At 44.2% G+C, this 15308-nt stretch overlaps 1 protein-coding gene across 2 annotated transcripts in view; it reads left to right on the forward strand.

Annotated features, from left to right (window-relative positions):
• Window positions 1–15308, forward strand: part of RIN2 (Ras and Rab interactor 2) — a 252426-nt gene that overhangs the window by 126521 nt on the left and 110597 nt on the right. For both annotated transcript variants that reach the window (XM_074864108.1, XM_074864109.1), the window contains exons 10-14: window positions 577–737; window positions 1308–1584; window positions 3172–3338; window positions 5062–5176; window positions 6063–6175. In XM_074864108.1, coding sequence (XP_074720209.1) covers window positions 577–737; window positions 1308–1584; window positions 3172–3338; window positions 5062–5176; window positions 6063–6175 — 833 coding nt within the window. The remainder of the gene's footprint in view (window positions 1–576; window positions 738–1307; window positions 1585–3171; window positions 3339–5061; window positions 5177–6062; window positions 6176–15308) is intronic.

Consider the following 15308-nt stretch of genomic DNA (forward strand, 5'->3'; position numbering starts at 1 on the left):
TTCCTTTGCTCCTGCACTGTGGGTTGCACCCCATGGACTGGCACATGCACTTGCTGCCAGGTTTGATGGCACTTCCCAGCCATGAGCTGTGAGCCCAGGATGCAGGAATCTGCTTTTCATTTGCACTGGTACCCCACAGGAAGACAGTGACAATTTCCTCAGCCCCATGTACGGTTAATGGGGGTGAGGCCAAGATCCTCACAGAAGTGTGGATCATAACAGTAGAATTAATGCAACTTTACTGCAGGCCCATTTCTACCTTGGTGGAATAGCTGCTGTGGAAGCAGTGATCCACCTAATGCAGGCCTATGATGAACTGTGCAGAGCAGATTTAATTCTCTGTAATGAGCATGAGTGGAGATACTACGTTGATGATTTATTTAAAGACAGAAATGCAGGACATGTAAAGACAGAAATTAAGGACAGAGGAGGCATATTTTGAATGGCGGAGCCTGAAGGAATGGTTCTTACAAAGGATTTCTGGAACCTGTGAGTTTATTCTTCTGAGAGACACATAGGGCAGAGAGAGAGACTGCTGGAAGAAGACCTCAATTTCTCTTTGTTCCTTGGCTGCAGGAAATTTCCATCGTAAAGCCTCTGTGATCATGGTGGATGAGCTGCTGTCTGCCTACCCACACCAGCTTTCATTTTCTGAGGCTGGCCTCCGGATCATGATAACCAGCCACTTCCCTCCCAAAACACGTCTCTCCATGGCCAGCCGCATGTTAATCAATGAGGTGTGTCTTTTATCTCCCCCGCCTCCCCTTCTCCTTCTGAATTTGCCTTTTCCTGTAGCAGTGTTTTGGTCAAAATTGGACTTTTGCATTTCTTCTGGATCCCTGATAGCATTTTTCCCAGATTTTATCCTTCTGACAGTGGCTTTACTAAATCATCCCTTGCTATCTGTCCCCATGGAGATTTTAGCAGAGAAAGTTTCAAGTCGTTATGTGGTTACGTTACCTGGAGCTGCTGCTCACAGGAGATGCCCCCTGCATTGATCTGACTTTAATATAGCTTGCAGTTATTTAATAATATGGTATTCCACTGAGTCTGCACTTAGTCTGGCCCTGGCCTTGGGGTACTCCTGGAGTCAATTCTACAGCCACTGGTCCTTCTCTTAATATGTGAGATTCATCTAGTCATCTGCAAGCAAACATCACATTATACCTGATCAAAATTCATCCCTTTTGCTTTTAAAGCCAAATTTTAAAAACTCTGCACATCTCTCTCTGTTCCTCCCTTTATCTTTAAAAAATTAAATTTTAAAAAATCTGTCTTTCAGCAAGAATTTGTGCCTGTATTTACAGAGACAAAGGCTGATCAACAGCAGGACTTACACCAATGGTGAGTCAGAAGTAGCAATCAAAATACCTATCAAGCACGTGGTTGAGAATGGAACAGGCCCCAGCAACTCCACCGAGCGGGGCGTGAACGGCACACGGCGGGACGAAGACATGGCTGAGACTGGGAACGAGACAGAGAACGAGAATGAGGATAATGAGAACAATGAAAATGATGAGGAAGAGGAAGAAGATGATGACGATGATGACCATGAAGGGCCATACACACCTTTTGACCTACCCAGTAAGAAACTCCTGGGTTTGTGTTGTTCCAGAAAGCAAAACTCAGTTTGGGTATGCCAGAAAGCATCACAGATGCATGTTAAGGTAGAAGTGTCTTGGAGAGCTCCCATCAGCCTGCACCTCGCAGTGCATTTCCTGATCACAGGTAAAAGATGAGAGGAACTGGGAAGCAACAGGAACTTCTCGGGATGCAGACTCCTGGGCTTGAACACACCTCTGCTGCAGCTCATGCCTTGGCCTGGCGCTGCCGTCGCGGTCAGAGGGGAGAGGCAGCAATCTCCACAGGGTGGTTCCTGGCCCAAAACCTGGGTCACCCTTGGGAGAGACCCGTCTCTCTTTGCTGACTGCTGAGGATGGTGGGGCCACTGGCAAGGTGCCTGAACACAGGTCAGGTACGTCTGCGTCTATGCCTTACCTTTGTTGGAGGTGCACTTTTACCTCTGTGGTAAGGTGTAGTGCTAACGGAGACACGACAGTGGTGATGCTGATTGGGAGCGGAGACAAAAGAAGGTCCTGAGCACCTCTGCTTCCTGCTGTTAGCTAGGTACAGCCACAATGTCTTCTCACTCTGGAGGGCTTAGGAAGTCAGAACAGCTACATGGTTTGTGAAAAACCGCATGCGCCTCAGGTAGCTGAGCAGTGCGCCTGCAGGACGGAGATCTTTTTGCAAAGTCCCTCTTGCCCCATCATGACTCTAGTCCCAGGATGATTATAACATATCCCTGCCCTACTTTGATTCACAGTTGCCACAGCTGGTAAAATCTGCTGTGTTGCAGACAAGCCAGAATACTGTAGGGACTGGTCCTGCCCTTTACAGATGAGATAAATTTTTGGGAACTCCTGTTCAGATCTCCTCACTCAAACAGCATAGCTGTAGTTCAAGTAAGTTAAAAAACTGAGCCTTGAAGAGAGTAATTTAGATGTCCTGTAGACCATGACACTAGGTTTGTATTATGGGAAAGTTGGCATGGACCTCTGGAGATCTCTGGTTCGAACCCCTGCTCAGAGCAGGTTGCCCAAGGCCGCATCCAGTTCTGTTTTGATTATCTATGAGGATGGAGATCCCACAGTCTTTCTGAGTACTTGTTCCAGTGTTTGACCACCCTCGTGGTAAGAAAAAAAAAGAAAATGCACAACTTATAGTAGCATTTATTCTGAATTTCCCTTATGGCACATTGAGTCCATCAGCTCTTATAATTACCTTGTGCATTTCTGTGAAGGGCCTGGCTCCATCTTTTCTGTACTCTCCCATTAGGTGATTGAAGATGGATCTGGTCTCTTTCTAGAACTTGTTTTCTGTGTTGTACCAGTAAGAATTTGACCCAGGAAGGGTCGCAGGTGTGCTCTGACCTATTACTTAACAAACTCTCATGAAGGCACTTCATACTCATTCCCTGTGTCCCTCTCTGCCCTCCCACCTCTGCCATCACACTGTGATCTTCTGAACAAGGAATGTCTTGTCATTATCTGTTTGGGTAACAGCTAGGCTGAGGTGTCCCTGGCATCTTGCTCATTAATATTAACAAAATAATAACATTCTGGACTAAAGCAAACTAGAATTGTGATTGTTTCTCTTTTTGTTTTACAGCTGGCAAGACAGAAATCTTGAAGTGGCTCTTCACATGGCCATTGAGTTTTGTCCTGTACTTCACAGTGCCCAACTGTAACAAACCCCACTTGGAAAAATGGTTCATGGTTACCTTTGCTTCTTCTACCCTCTGGATTGCAGCTTTCTCCTACATGATGGTGTGGATGGTATGTACCAACTAAAACAGAAACCACAGCCTGGGAGAGGCAACAGAAGTGGGTTTTGTCAGCTTAGAGAAATGTGTAGAAAGTTCTACATACCTGGTTTTTTAGATGAGAAACCTTAAATCTGCTTCCATTTCCATCAGACCTGTCCACACTCAGAGAATAAAATTAGAGGCCAGTAGACATGGCCTTTGAACTTGATTCAGGGCTGGAATTTCACACAGATTCTTTAACATGGGAAAAAATTATGCTTGCACCAGTTTAACACCACTTTGTTGTGCGGGGCAGTGTAAAGAGGCCCTGATGCTAGTAAGAATCTGGCCTCAATGACTTTTCCTTTTCTTGGAGCAAGCAAGCTTGAGAGACAGAGTTGTGAATGATAACACTTTGAACACAGCATGAACAAAAGCATGACATTCAGCCAAATCCTTGCACAACTACTCTAGTCAATAGGAACTTAATTCTACCTCATTATCCTACAGGTGGAAGGGGGTAAATAAAAATGAACACAAGGAAATCCAAGCATAGTTGGCCTGTTCACAGGGGAGTTTTGTGCACTGGCTGGGTCACTGAGCCTCTTAGCTTGCTGCAGGCCTCATTACACGATATGTAGGTGAAAAGTGTAAATTGTCCTCATTAGGATTACAGTTACACTGCAGCATGGATTGTGTTTCTTTTGGGGTGGTCTGTATGTACTCTTAAGCAGACTCAGACAATGATGGAGCATTGGCATCAGGAGAGGGTCTAACAAGGGAAGCCTGGGTTGTGGGCTGATGGAGTGCATGATTCATGGTCTGTCTCTGCATGAGACATGAAGAGCATGGAGATACCTTCTAAAACACTGGCCACAGCTTCCCTGATGGGAAGCGGGAGACAACAAAAAAATCTTCACTGCCTTCACAATTCATTCTTGTATTAAATGCAAAAACATATGCCAGGCTTTTCCCTGTGAACTAATCAAAGCAGTTACAGAAGAGCAGTTTTTATTTTGTTTTGTTTTCAATAACCCATGCTACCCTCAACAGAAGTAGAAAGTTACTTGCTTTCTTCTGGTTTTCATCTGCAAGGATGAGGTGTTTTTCAAGTAGAAAGCTTCCCAGCATTCCATAGTTGAAATACCAGAGCCCACAGGGTCACTGTGCTGCTTCTAACATATGGTTCACATTTCTTGAAGTATGCTGCAGAGAGTTCACAAGAGCAATTAAATGTGGCTAATAGGAAATGGGCATCTTTAGACAAAAGCATCCAAAATTTTAAAATATAAATCAATTTGAAGAGCACTAATTTATCAAAGACTGCAGTGCAAAGGAAAGAGGAATTTAAAGGTATCTCCTCTCTGCCAATAGGATTTGTTTGCAGTCACTTGGGGATATAGCCTTGCATATGGCGTTTTCATAGTATAATGAACCGTGGGGTTGTTTTAGTGTCTGCTTAGCTATTATTTGTATATAATAATGTCTACAAACTTCACGAGACTGTTACACAGGGTAGTGTCAGGAAAATTGTGGATGAAAGGTGCGAAGCAGCTAACAAAGAGGCTACCTAGCAGATCAGTGCTATCCTCTGCAAGGTGATCAGTATACCAAAAAAAGGCTGTCACTTTAAAGAAAGTGTGAGTTTGCACTGAGCAGTAAACTCTATCTCACAGCATCTTGCAGAACTGGGCCAGGCTGGTCTCTGATTTTAATTCTTGTAAACAGCTTGACAGTTTATTTCCTCTCCTTAGGTGACAATCATTGGCTACACGCTGGGAATTCCAGATGTGATCATGGGCATCACTTTCTTGGCAGCTGGAACCAGTGTGCCAGACTGCATGGCAAGCCTTATCGTAGCAAGGCAAGGTAGGTTTATCACAGAGATGTCACACTGCTATGGAAGTGTTTCCTTGTGGCCTCTTCCTCTTTAGGTAGAACAGATGTGTCCTGAATGTGAAAACATACAGAGCCCTTTTCCTGAGGCTGAAATTTAAAACAAGAACAAAGAAGGAAATTAATTACATTGCTGTTGCAAAGCAACTAACAGGTTCTTCATGACGGTGTGGAACAAGTTTTGGCACTATTGTCAACTTCAAGCCTTCCCCAAAAGTCACAACGCTTTTCTTAATTTAAATATCAGTGGTATAGAATTATTTGGAACATGGCATAAGGGTCTCTCAGGTCACTTTCCAGCTTTCCTCCACACTCATAAGGACTGGAAGATACTACTTTGTTTAAGGAGAACTTTTTTCCTCCCCCTCCTGTGACTCCAGCAACAGGTGTTTTAAGAGAAAAAGAAAGTTGCCAGTACTTCTTTGGGGAACAAAACCAGTGGCTCTTCATTGAAACAACCAGCTACTTAATAGACTACCCAAAGACCTAATCTAATCGGTATGGTACAGATATTCATGTGTCATGGTTATAGTAAAGCGTCAAAAGCCCCACTGAGCATGGCATCAGAGTGCCAGCAGGCCACAGCCAATGGCCAGGGTCCCCACAGCAGCAGAGGATTAGTTGAGGGAAGTTCTCAGATAATCCTAGGAGGTGGATTCAGCCCCTTCAACACTGCTTGCCTTGTATGATGGGAAGAGTAAAGAGGAAAGGGAAAGGATGGGGTGAGAGAGATCCCCTTAACTCTTTGCTTTAATCCATGGAAATTGTCTGGATTAGCTCAGATTAATGTATTTCTGTTTAAAAGTTGAAAAACTTTTCTTGAGTCATGTCTGATTGTACATGGTTTCCATCCCTGCAGGTATGGGAGACATGGCTGTGTCCAACTCCATCGGAAGCAATGTTTTTGATATTTTAATTGGCCTAGGCCTCCCATGGGCTTTGCAGACCCTAGCAGTGAATTATGGATCATACGTAAGTCCTACATTTGTTCACATGATTATTTATTTATTTAATGTTTTTAATAAAACATCTATTTAGAGAGAAAAAATAAACTCCAAAATTCTGTGGATTGGATTTGAAGAAACAAAGAGTTTTGCTCTGTTACGATTTAGGAGAAGTAGCAATTAATTGTCAATGGACATTCCCCATCCTTTGGAGGACAGGTACTTTCATCCTTAAAGGCAGAAGGCTGTGCTGAAATAAGCTAACTCTCTAGAGTATACTGTATTTTCACGCACTTGAATATATTCCAAATAAGGAAAATGATCCTGTTTTTAATAAGTCAGAGGGCATAAACACATAGGTGGAAAGTAAAGGATAGAGCAGACCTGTAGGGCTTTTGGTAAGAAAAATTCTAGCATTACTAAACTGTTAACACACTGGAAGATGAAGGAAGCTGTTAAATAACTGGATATTTCAGAGCGTGACCATCATCAGGAAACACTGCAGAGCTTTCCTGTTTGAGGAGAAACTACCCAACACCAATGAAACCATTCTTTACTTCCCAAATGATAAAAGAGCCACCTCCTCATCCCCAAAGTTGTTGCAGGCTTCCTTCTGAGAAGGAAGAGCAGGAGATGCCATGAAGTCCTAGAGGGAAGTCACTGTTGCTGTTAACTGGATACCACTCAGCAGTGTAGGAAGGAGGAAACGTTCTTGATTACAACTGCTGAGTGAATGCAAAGTTAAAAGACTGGAGAATTGTTGAGGTTGGCAAGTATCTTTGGAGATCATCTAGTCCCAATCCTCTGCTCAAAGCAGGGTCAGCTAGAGCAGGAGGCTTAGGACCATGTCCAGTTGGGTCTTGAATACCTCCAAGGATTGGAGACTGCAACAGCCATTCTCAACAGCCTGTTTGGTGTTTGACCACTCTCACAGTAAAAAAACGTGCTTCAGTTTAAATGGAATTTCTGAATTTAAAATTGTGTGTGTTGCCTCTTGTCCTTTCAATGGATACCATTCAGAAGAGTCTGGCTGCATCTTCTCTGTCCTCTCCTATCAGGTATTTATACACATCAGTAAGATCTCTCTGAATCTTCTCTTCTCCAGGCTGAACTGTCCCAGCTCTTTCAGCCTCTTTTGTATGTCAGATGCTGCAGTCCCTTAAATCGTCCTTGTGAGCCTTCACTGGACTTGCTCCAGGAAGTCCATATCTTCCTTGTACTTGAGGAGCCCAGAACTGGACCAGGCACTCCAGATGTGTCTCATGAGTGATGAGTAGAGAAGGATCATGTCCCTCTACCTGCTGGCAAAGCTTCTCCTGATGCAGCCCAGAATGCTGTTGGTACTTCATGCCACAAGGGTGCATTGCGGACTTCAGCTTGGGGTCCACCAGGATCAACATGTTTTTCTCTGCCAAGCTGCTTTCCAGGTGGTCAGCCCCAGCATGTACTCATACATGGGGTTATTCTTTCCCAGTCACAGGACTTTTAATTTCCCTTTGTTGATGTTCATGAGTTTCTTGCCTGCGCATTTCTCCGGCCTGTTCAGGTCCCTTTGGATGGCAGCACAACCCTCTGGTGCATCAGCCACCCCTCCCAGTTTTCTATCAGCTGCAAACTTGCCGAGGGTGCCTTCTGGCCCATCATCCAGTTCATTAATAAAGACATTAAGCAGTACTGACCCCTGGGCTAAACCACTAGTGACTGGCCTCCAGCTGGACTTGGAGTGCAGCAGTTCGGCCAGTTATCAGTCCACGCCACTGTCCGCTTATTTAGTCTGTTCTTCCTCTGTTTGTCTATGAGGATGTTCGAGAGACAGTGCCAAAAGTCTTGCTAAAGTCAACGTAAACAACTTCTGTTGCTCTCCCCTCATCCAGCAAGTCCACCTCATCATAGAAGGCCATCAGGCTGGGTAAACATGATTTCCCCGTCATAAATCTATATGTCTACTCACAATCGCTTTCTTGTCCTTTGTATGTTTAGAAGTGGTTCCCAGGGTTATTTGCTCCATCACCTTCCCAGGAATCAAGGTCAGGCTGACCAGCCTGTAGTTCCTTGGATCTTCCCTCTTCTTGAATATAGGAATGACAAAAGGAATCGATGCTGTAGGAATAAAATGCCTTTCTTTAATGAACAGCTTATATGAAACTTATCTATATTTTTTGCAGAAAAGGATGAAAACAAGTGACTGAACAGAAGCAACCAGCTTTCTTGGAGGCATAACAATGTCACTACTGTTTTGCACACCCAAAATGTTCATTGTACAGTGTGATCACATGGTTAGAAAAGTCAGTCTTGGAAACAGTCCCACAATTAGCAACGAGAGTTTCCTCAGTTTTCACTTGCAGTTCCTGGATTTCTCTCCAAATCCTTGGATAATTGGACTTCAAAACAAAACAAGCCCCCCCTTCCATCCCTCCCATTAATAGTAGTGAATTATTTAAGTATTACTAAGTTGTCAGAAAAGGCTAGAGTTAGCTGAGTCAGGTGTAGCCTGGTGACAGCATTAAGAGCTGCAAGGTGCTGTTAGTTATTCAGGGAGCCCTGCTGATGCCTGGCACCGAGATCAGCAGGGGCAGAAGATGAGGATCTGCTCACTGAGGTCCGTAGGGTTGAGCCTTGGACAACTTGCACGAGCAAGGCCTGCTCACTGCGTGGGGGTTCACAGGCTCAGGCCAACCTGCTTGTCCACTAAATGTGGCTGTGAGTCAGAAACACTAGGTAATTTCTGAGCTGACAGTCACAATTTAGTACTGCTCCTTTGGTATTTCGTAGGATCCAAATTTGTCTTTGTAGCATCTCCTCCAAAAGAGGAACTCCTCAAAGCCATCATGATGCCTCTGTCTTCTGTACAGAGGGCAGGAGAGATTTGTAAAAGACAAAAAGAGCTTGCTTGATCATGATTACTTTTGCATACCATCCAAAACCACGATTGCCTCCCCAGAATGTTTAATAGAAGAGGACTGTGGCAAAGTTAAGCTTTTGCTGAAAGTAGAGAGCAAATGCATTTTAATAAACAAGCTGTTAAGGCAGTAATAGCTTTTGTAGAAGCCAAAAAAAGTGGACTATGTGATTTGAAAGTTAAGCTTTAATGCAGAAGTGCCTCCTAGAAACCCCCTCCAACCTTATTTTTCTGGAAGTCTAAACAGTCAGGGCTTTCTCCAGAGCATGGTATTTCTCTAACACCATACTCTGTAAAATCCCTATGTATCTCTTGTTCCAGGCTGCCTGACTCAGAATCCCCTGTGGCCAAAATTTGCTCCCTGTTAATGCTGGTATAAAGAGTTCTGGTATGTTACCGTGCAGAAATGAGGAGTATCTGCTCCCTTTTTCTTTCCCTTTGTCTGCCTTTGTGCTGTGGTGTGCACATGCATGTGGCAGTGTGGTGTCCTGTGATTATGCACATTCTGAACTTTCTCAGCCACATGCAGTAAAGTGGCTTCATGCAGTAACCAGCCAAGCAGCTGCTCCAACCAGGAGATTTATGGGGTTTTGTTCTGAACGTGAAGAGCAGTCTCACTGCTAATGGTGCTTTCAACTGCTGTAGCACCCTTTGTAGGATGAGCTTGTGTTTGAGCCTTCCTTAAACTCCCTAAGACCGGCTGGGTGTTTCAGAGCCCATTTTACAAATGGTGCATTATGATTTTGAGGTAAGCAGAGAGCTTTAGATGAGATGCAGCCTGCAAGCTTGTGGCTCATTGTGAGATGTCGATATAGTGAAAGCATTGTCCCTCAAGGTCCTGCTTGCTGCCTAGTTTTGTCATCTGCCTGGCAGCAACCACAAGAAGCCCCATGCAGAATCAGGACTTCTAGTTTAAGCAAGTTCATTCCATGAGATTGTGCCTAAGGGCGGAAAATACAGCTTGTGATCTAATAGATAAGACGGGAAAAGAGCAAGAGGCAACTTGTCAAAGAGAGATGAAGGGACTTGCTGGAGGTCATACGGTAGGTAAGTGGCAGAACTGGAAATAGACTGAATCTCTTGAGAAACATCCTGGTGCTGGATTGCTAAATCGCAATCATTTTGATTAAGTGCCTCTCCCAAGTCTGACAGCACTTTTCCCAGGTCCATTGTTGACGGATGTTTCAGCTTAGTATTATTTTATTCTTCCTTCTTGTTACAAGAAAGGAATGGAAAACCATCTTTTGCTTCTCAGGCTGCATCTTGGAAGCATCTGTCACCTGTTTTAGAGAAGGAAGTTCCCCTTCTGTTTTCCTACTTTAAATGAAACATTTTCCTGTAGGATGTGGGTACACTGCAAGTGGAGACTGCAGGGCAGTCACAGCCCCGTTCTGAACAGGGCGGCTGCACCCACATGATGTGATGTAGGAGGCTGGCACACCAGGCAGTGCTTTGCAAAACCACTGTATGCTCCAGGGCACTGGTCTCTGATATCATTCACCCTGCCTCGCCTGTGCGTATCTGTTACCACAAACCAGGTCTGTCTCAGTGTGATCATCAATGTGCAATACTGTGTTTTTATTCTCTTCCTTCTGGTGCTGACTGGAGTCAGTCCAAACCCAAGCCTGAGAATGCTCCATCTCATGCTTCTCCACGAATATGTTAGTCTTGGTGCAAACAATAAAAGGTCCTCCTCTGCCCTCCACCCTTTGCTTTCAAGTCAGTTGTTGGTCCCGCAGTTCTTGGTTTGGGACAGGCCACTGACGCTTTTCCCATCAAAAGGCAGATCTAGTCAATATGACACAGCTTCCACACCAGAACCCTTCTGTTTCTACAATGTCTAGTCTCTAACCCAACTATATGTTTATTATTTTAAGAGTCCTTCTTATTTCTGGACACCCATTAATGTCCAGGCACTAACTCTGCCTTCCTCTGTGCTTCCCACTGGAGATTCCATCTCCTCTACTCCGACGTCACTCGTCCACCCTCCTGCTGCAGCTCTGGCCTTCTGTTATCAGCCATCGCTAATCTAGCATGCCAGCAGGACTTACAGAGAAAAAGCAGCATCCCTCTGGACCTAGAGAGACCTTTGAAAGAGTTCACTTTCTCATCTCTTCCAGCTCTGAGTCCTGGAGACATTGCTGACTCCAATACTATATGCATCCTTCCCCAGTGGCCCTGGCAAATCCAGAGTGGAAGGACATTTGCTGCGTGTCTTCCATTCAGTTGCTTACCCCTGGAATCTTTTTGTGGATGTGAAGCTGTAAACTAGACATCAACCAGGAGTACTTTAGAGAACAGGAATTTTAGCCTAAGCATGAACAGCCAGATTTGTTCACATCAGCATTTGGGAGTACAATCATATATCTATCCATCCTTCCTCTGCCTGGTAACTTCAGCCGGTTTCAGCGAATTTGACAGCAAGTTAGAAGTTTTAGAGACATTACATTGCTTTCATTCAATGGCAGCTAAAGAGAGGAGAAGTAACCCGAGCTCGAGCCTTGTTAGTCATGGGAGGATCCAGAGGGAGGTGGTCACTCAAGAAACACGCATTGAGACAGCAAGTGTCACTGCTTTGCTACTCACTAACCAGTTTGCTATTCAGTGTTTTAATTCCAAGGCACTGTGATGAAGCTTATGACATCAGGACAAAGCTGGCCTTCATCTCCTCACAGCCAACATCTGTGTATCTGTTCCCTGCCCCATTCTGGCCCAGTATCTGCATATAGACCACGTTAAATCCTCTGAGAGAAGAGGGATGATAGGTTCAATGGATCTGTCAGTCATCGGGGCAAACAGAGGGATAGCAACAGGGTGGTGATTCTGAGTGTCTGCAGGGGTCCCTGCTTCCCACAGCATCACCCTTCACTTCTGTAGATGTTACTCCTCTTCCTGCTCTGGGTTGTCAGACACTTTCCAGCTGTCACATTAGCATCTGCAGCATGATGTGCTGGTATCACTGCAGCAGCATGCAGCTTGGCAGTTATTAATGGATTAATTTATTAGCTGATCCCAAAAACCTACAGATGGGCATAGCAGCAGGTGCATGCTGAAGCTGCTAACTAGTTCCTCTAGCTTTCTGGAACAGTTTGCATGTATTGAGTGCATTTGCTTCCTGCTTTCATGACAGGGAAACTAGGATGATTATACTGTAGTAGACCGAAAGTGTCTAGAGCAAGTGTCTGGTCCCTTCCAAAGCTGGAATACAGGACAATACAATACAGACAATACAGGAATTCTCTCCAACCGTAATGCCTGCATTTCTGTTTAATACCTTGAGTGTCTATTTGCAGCACTCCATTGCGTACTCCAGGGTGTGTACCTTCTGCAAAGTGAATTGTGTGATACAGAGCAAACCAAGGATGATTTCTTAGGAGTCTCAGAAAAGGTCCAAGAAGGAAATTCCATTGAAATATGCAGGAATGCAGCACATGTCTGAAGTTCCAGTTTGTTGAGACTGCTGTCTCATGACAAGACCTGGGGAATGCAGGATTTACACTGAATTTCCACTGCCAGGCAGGGACACTGCAGGAAAAGGATCCCCAAACAGACAGAAGACCTGCAGCTTTTTCAGCCAAGGGACTGGAAACATAACAGAATCCTTCTAATATTTCTGAATGAGGTAATTTCTCTCATATTTGGACCCTGGAGCAAAACCAGTTTGGGTTTTGGCAATAGCTCCTTGTTATCCCTTCAGCAACTGCCAGAAAAGAACTGAACTTTTATTTCCATTGTTTTTCTTCTGCTGTTTAGCTTCAGCCTCAGTTACTTATTGCCTGCAGGAGCTGCGTGGGAATAGCTGGAGCTGGTGGCAGCATCTTTGTATTTGCTGCACAAGAAGCAGGGAGATAGTCTCCATTCAAATTCAGAGTAGATTTTGAACTTGCAAACCTTTCATGTGTGATCAGTCAAATAGGGCTTGCTTTAGCCACTAGATACAAGCTGAACCTCAAAGGAGAGTTTGGGAATGTTGATTTTTCCTCCTTGCAGTATGAGGGAGTGCTTTGTCTGCAGACAGTTCTCTCCTGGGGAAGAAGCATTTCCTATTCTTAAATGAACAGGGAACTAAGCTTTTCCTTCTAATTAAGAATACTCCAGCTGAGGCCCTTTTTCTGCTCTTTGCTAAAAATTGAAATTATCTCCTCCCTTACTGTGAATTTTGAATGTTTGCTAGCCTTGTTTTCTCTGAACTTGCACATTGTCACATACCCTTAGAAAACCTATTCCATTGCCTCTTGCAGAAGATGCTGTTTGTCTCATGAGAAGGCTGCTTGACTGATTTCTACCCTAATTTGACACATCAAGGACACATTTTTCTTAAGCTTTTGTACCAGATTTCAGAATCTTCTGAGCTCCTGTGCTCACAGTTAGAAGTCACAATAGGGCAGACTACAGTGATAATCAGAGAAGTGGGAATAGTTCATCAGTTAAAACTGTATTTCCAGAGTTGTAGACTTAGGTAAATTTATGAAACAGCAGCAGGTAATCCAAAATCAAATGCAGAAAAATAAAGGATCCTTTGGGCAACTGGAGAACTAAAATGAGAGAAATGAGAAATAAGTGAACAGTGGCTATTCAGCCTAGTTCGGATTTAACTATCTCAGAACCACTGAGCAATACTGTATAAAACAATTCATGGTTCTGTATGATTACTTTTTGAAATAGATAGGTGGGCGTTAGATTAGAAAATGCTGAAAGGCTACCAGAGCTGGCAAGAAGGTTAAAAAAAGCAGCATGCCTACTTGTGTGGCTTTTGTGATTCTAGCCAATGCTGTGAACAGAACGGCTGTAATGTAGTCCTGGGCCAAACAGGAGGGGATTGTAGGAAAACCTTTAGCATTAGCAGGTAGGATAAAAGAGTAGGAAGTTGTTATACCTGCCTTTTTGTTCTGATGAGCAACTCCTGCTGTGCACCAATTAGTGCAATACCGTTTAGAGTTGCAGCAGACTTAGAGCAAATCTGAACCTGTCTCCTTTGAAACTGAATGTTCTCTTTGTTGGTGGTAGATAAGTAATAACAGTGTTCGCTAGAATTAAAGGTTCTTGCTTTCATTAATATTTGGGGGTTTCTGTTGTATTTTCAGAGAACTATTTCCAGAGCTAGGCTTAGGCCAAGAGCTTTGGCAGCGGTCCTCTGGTTACTCTTAATGCAAGAATTGAATACCTCAGTGCCCAGCAGCAGATTTGGTAGAAGCTTATATCCCAAACAATGTGGGCTATTTGTCCAAGCCTGCCTCCCTCAGCTATGGTAAATGGGAAGTGCTCTAATGTGCATCAGGGAAGTTGCTGCTGGCTGATATGACACTGGAAAACCCTTATAGTGCAAGGTTTACTGGAGAACATTTCTCCAAATCCTCAGGCTGCAGACCCACCCCCCCCCCCAGATACTTGGCAGTGAGTTTCATCTAGCTCCAAGGACACCTTTCTTTGTTGGAGTGAGAATATTCAGAAAAAAATATCCCTCAAAGACCAGACTACCATTGCATTTTGGACCTGAACAAACCCAGACAGCTTTCATTCTCTTCTCAATGTGAGCTATAAAGTCTCCAAGAATCTCAAAGCACTCTATTAGTCCAAGAAACCTTTACGGTAAGAGGTATCTGGGCAACAGGCTTAAACAGGAATTATATCTACAACGAGGGAGGTTTCTTAGGGGTGTAAATCAGCTTGCTCCAGGACTGTCTTAAATAACCCAGAGACACTGGGCACAGTGCCTGAACATATGCCATTCTTCACATGTGCGAAAGCCTAGTGAGGTCAGACTTACTGCATGTGCCAGAAAGTCAGTGCAGCATATACAACTGGACTGCCTGCACACACCATGCAGAGCTGCTCTGTGCATAAGCAGCGAGCCAAATTAATTGCACTATCTGTGTGCACAGTGTAACTCCACAGCATGTATATGGCAAGTCCAGTGCATCTGGAATTACACCCAGCACCATGGAATCCATCTCCCAGCCATCCCAGGGCAAATCTGCTTTGGGAATAGGCTTACATCAATGTTGGTTTGTTCCAACTGTCCTTCCGTTGTTTTTCATTTGCTTCTCATTGTTTTATAGCCCTTCTCACCTGTCGTCTTTGTCCTCTTCTGTTCCTTTTCTGCCCGCTCCATGGCATGTCAGGGAGATGCCATGCCTCCTGAGCCACAGTGGAAACATCTGGAATTCTGCACCACTTTTATAGTGCTTTGAGCTCACCAACAAGGCTTTTTACCCAAAGAGTTGCACTTTTTCTTCCAGAAAGTCCAGCTGTGATATGTATC

The sequence above is a fragment of the Strix uralensis genome, chromosome 3 (assembly GCF_047716275.1).
Source record: "Strix uralensis isolate ZFMK-TIS-50842 chromosome 3, bStrUra1, whole genome shotgun sequence".
In the NCBI taxonomy this organism is placed as follows: domain Eukaryota; kingdom Metazoa; phylum Chordata; class Aves; order Strigiformes; family Strigidae; genus Strix; species Strix uralensis.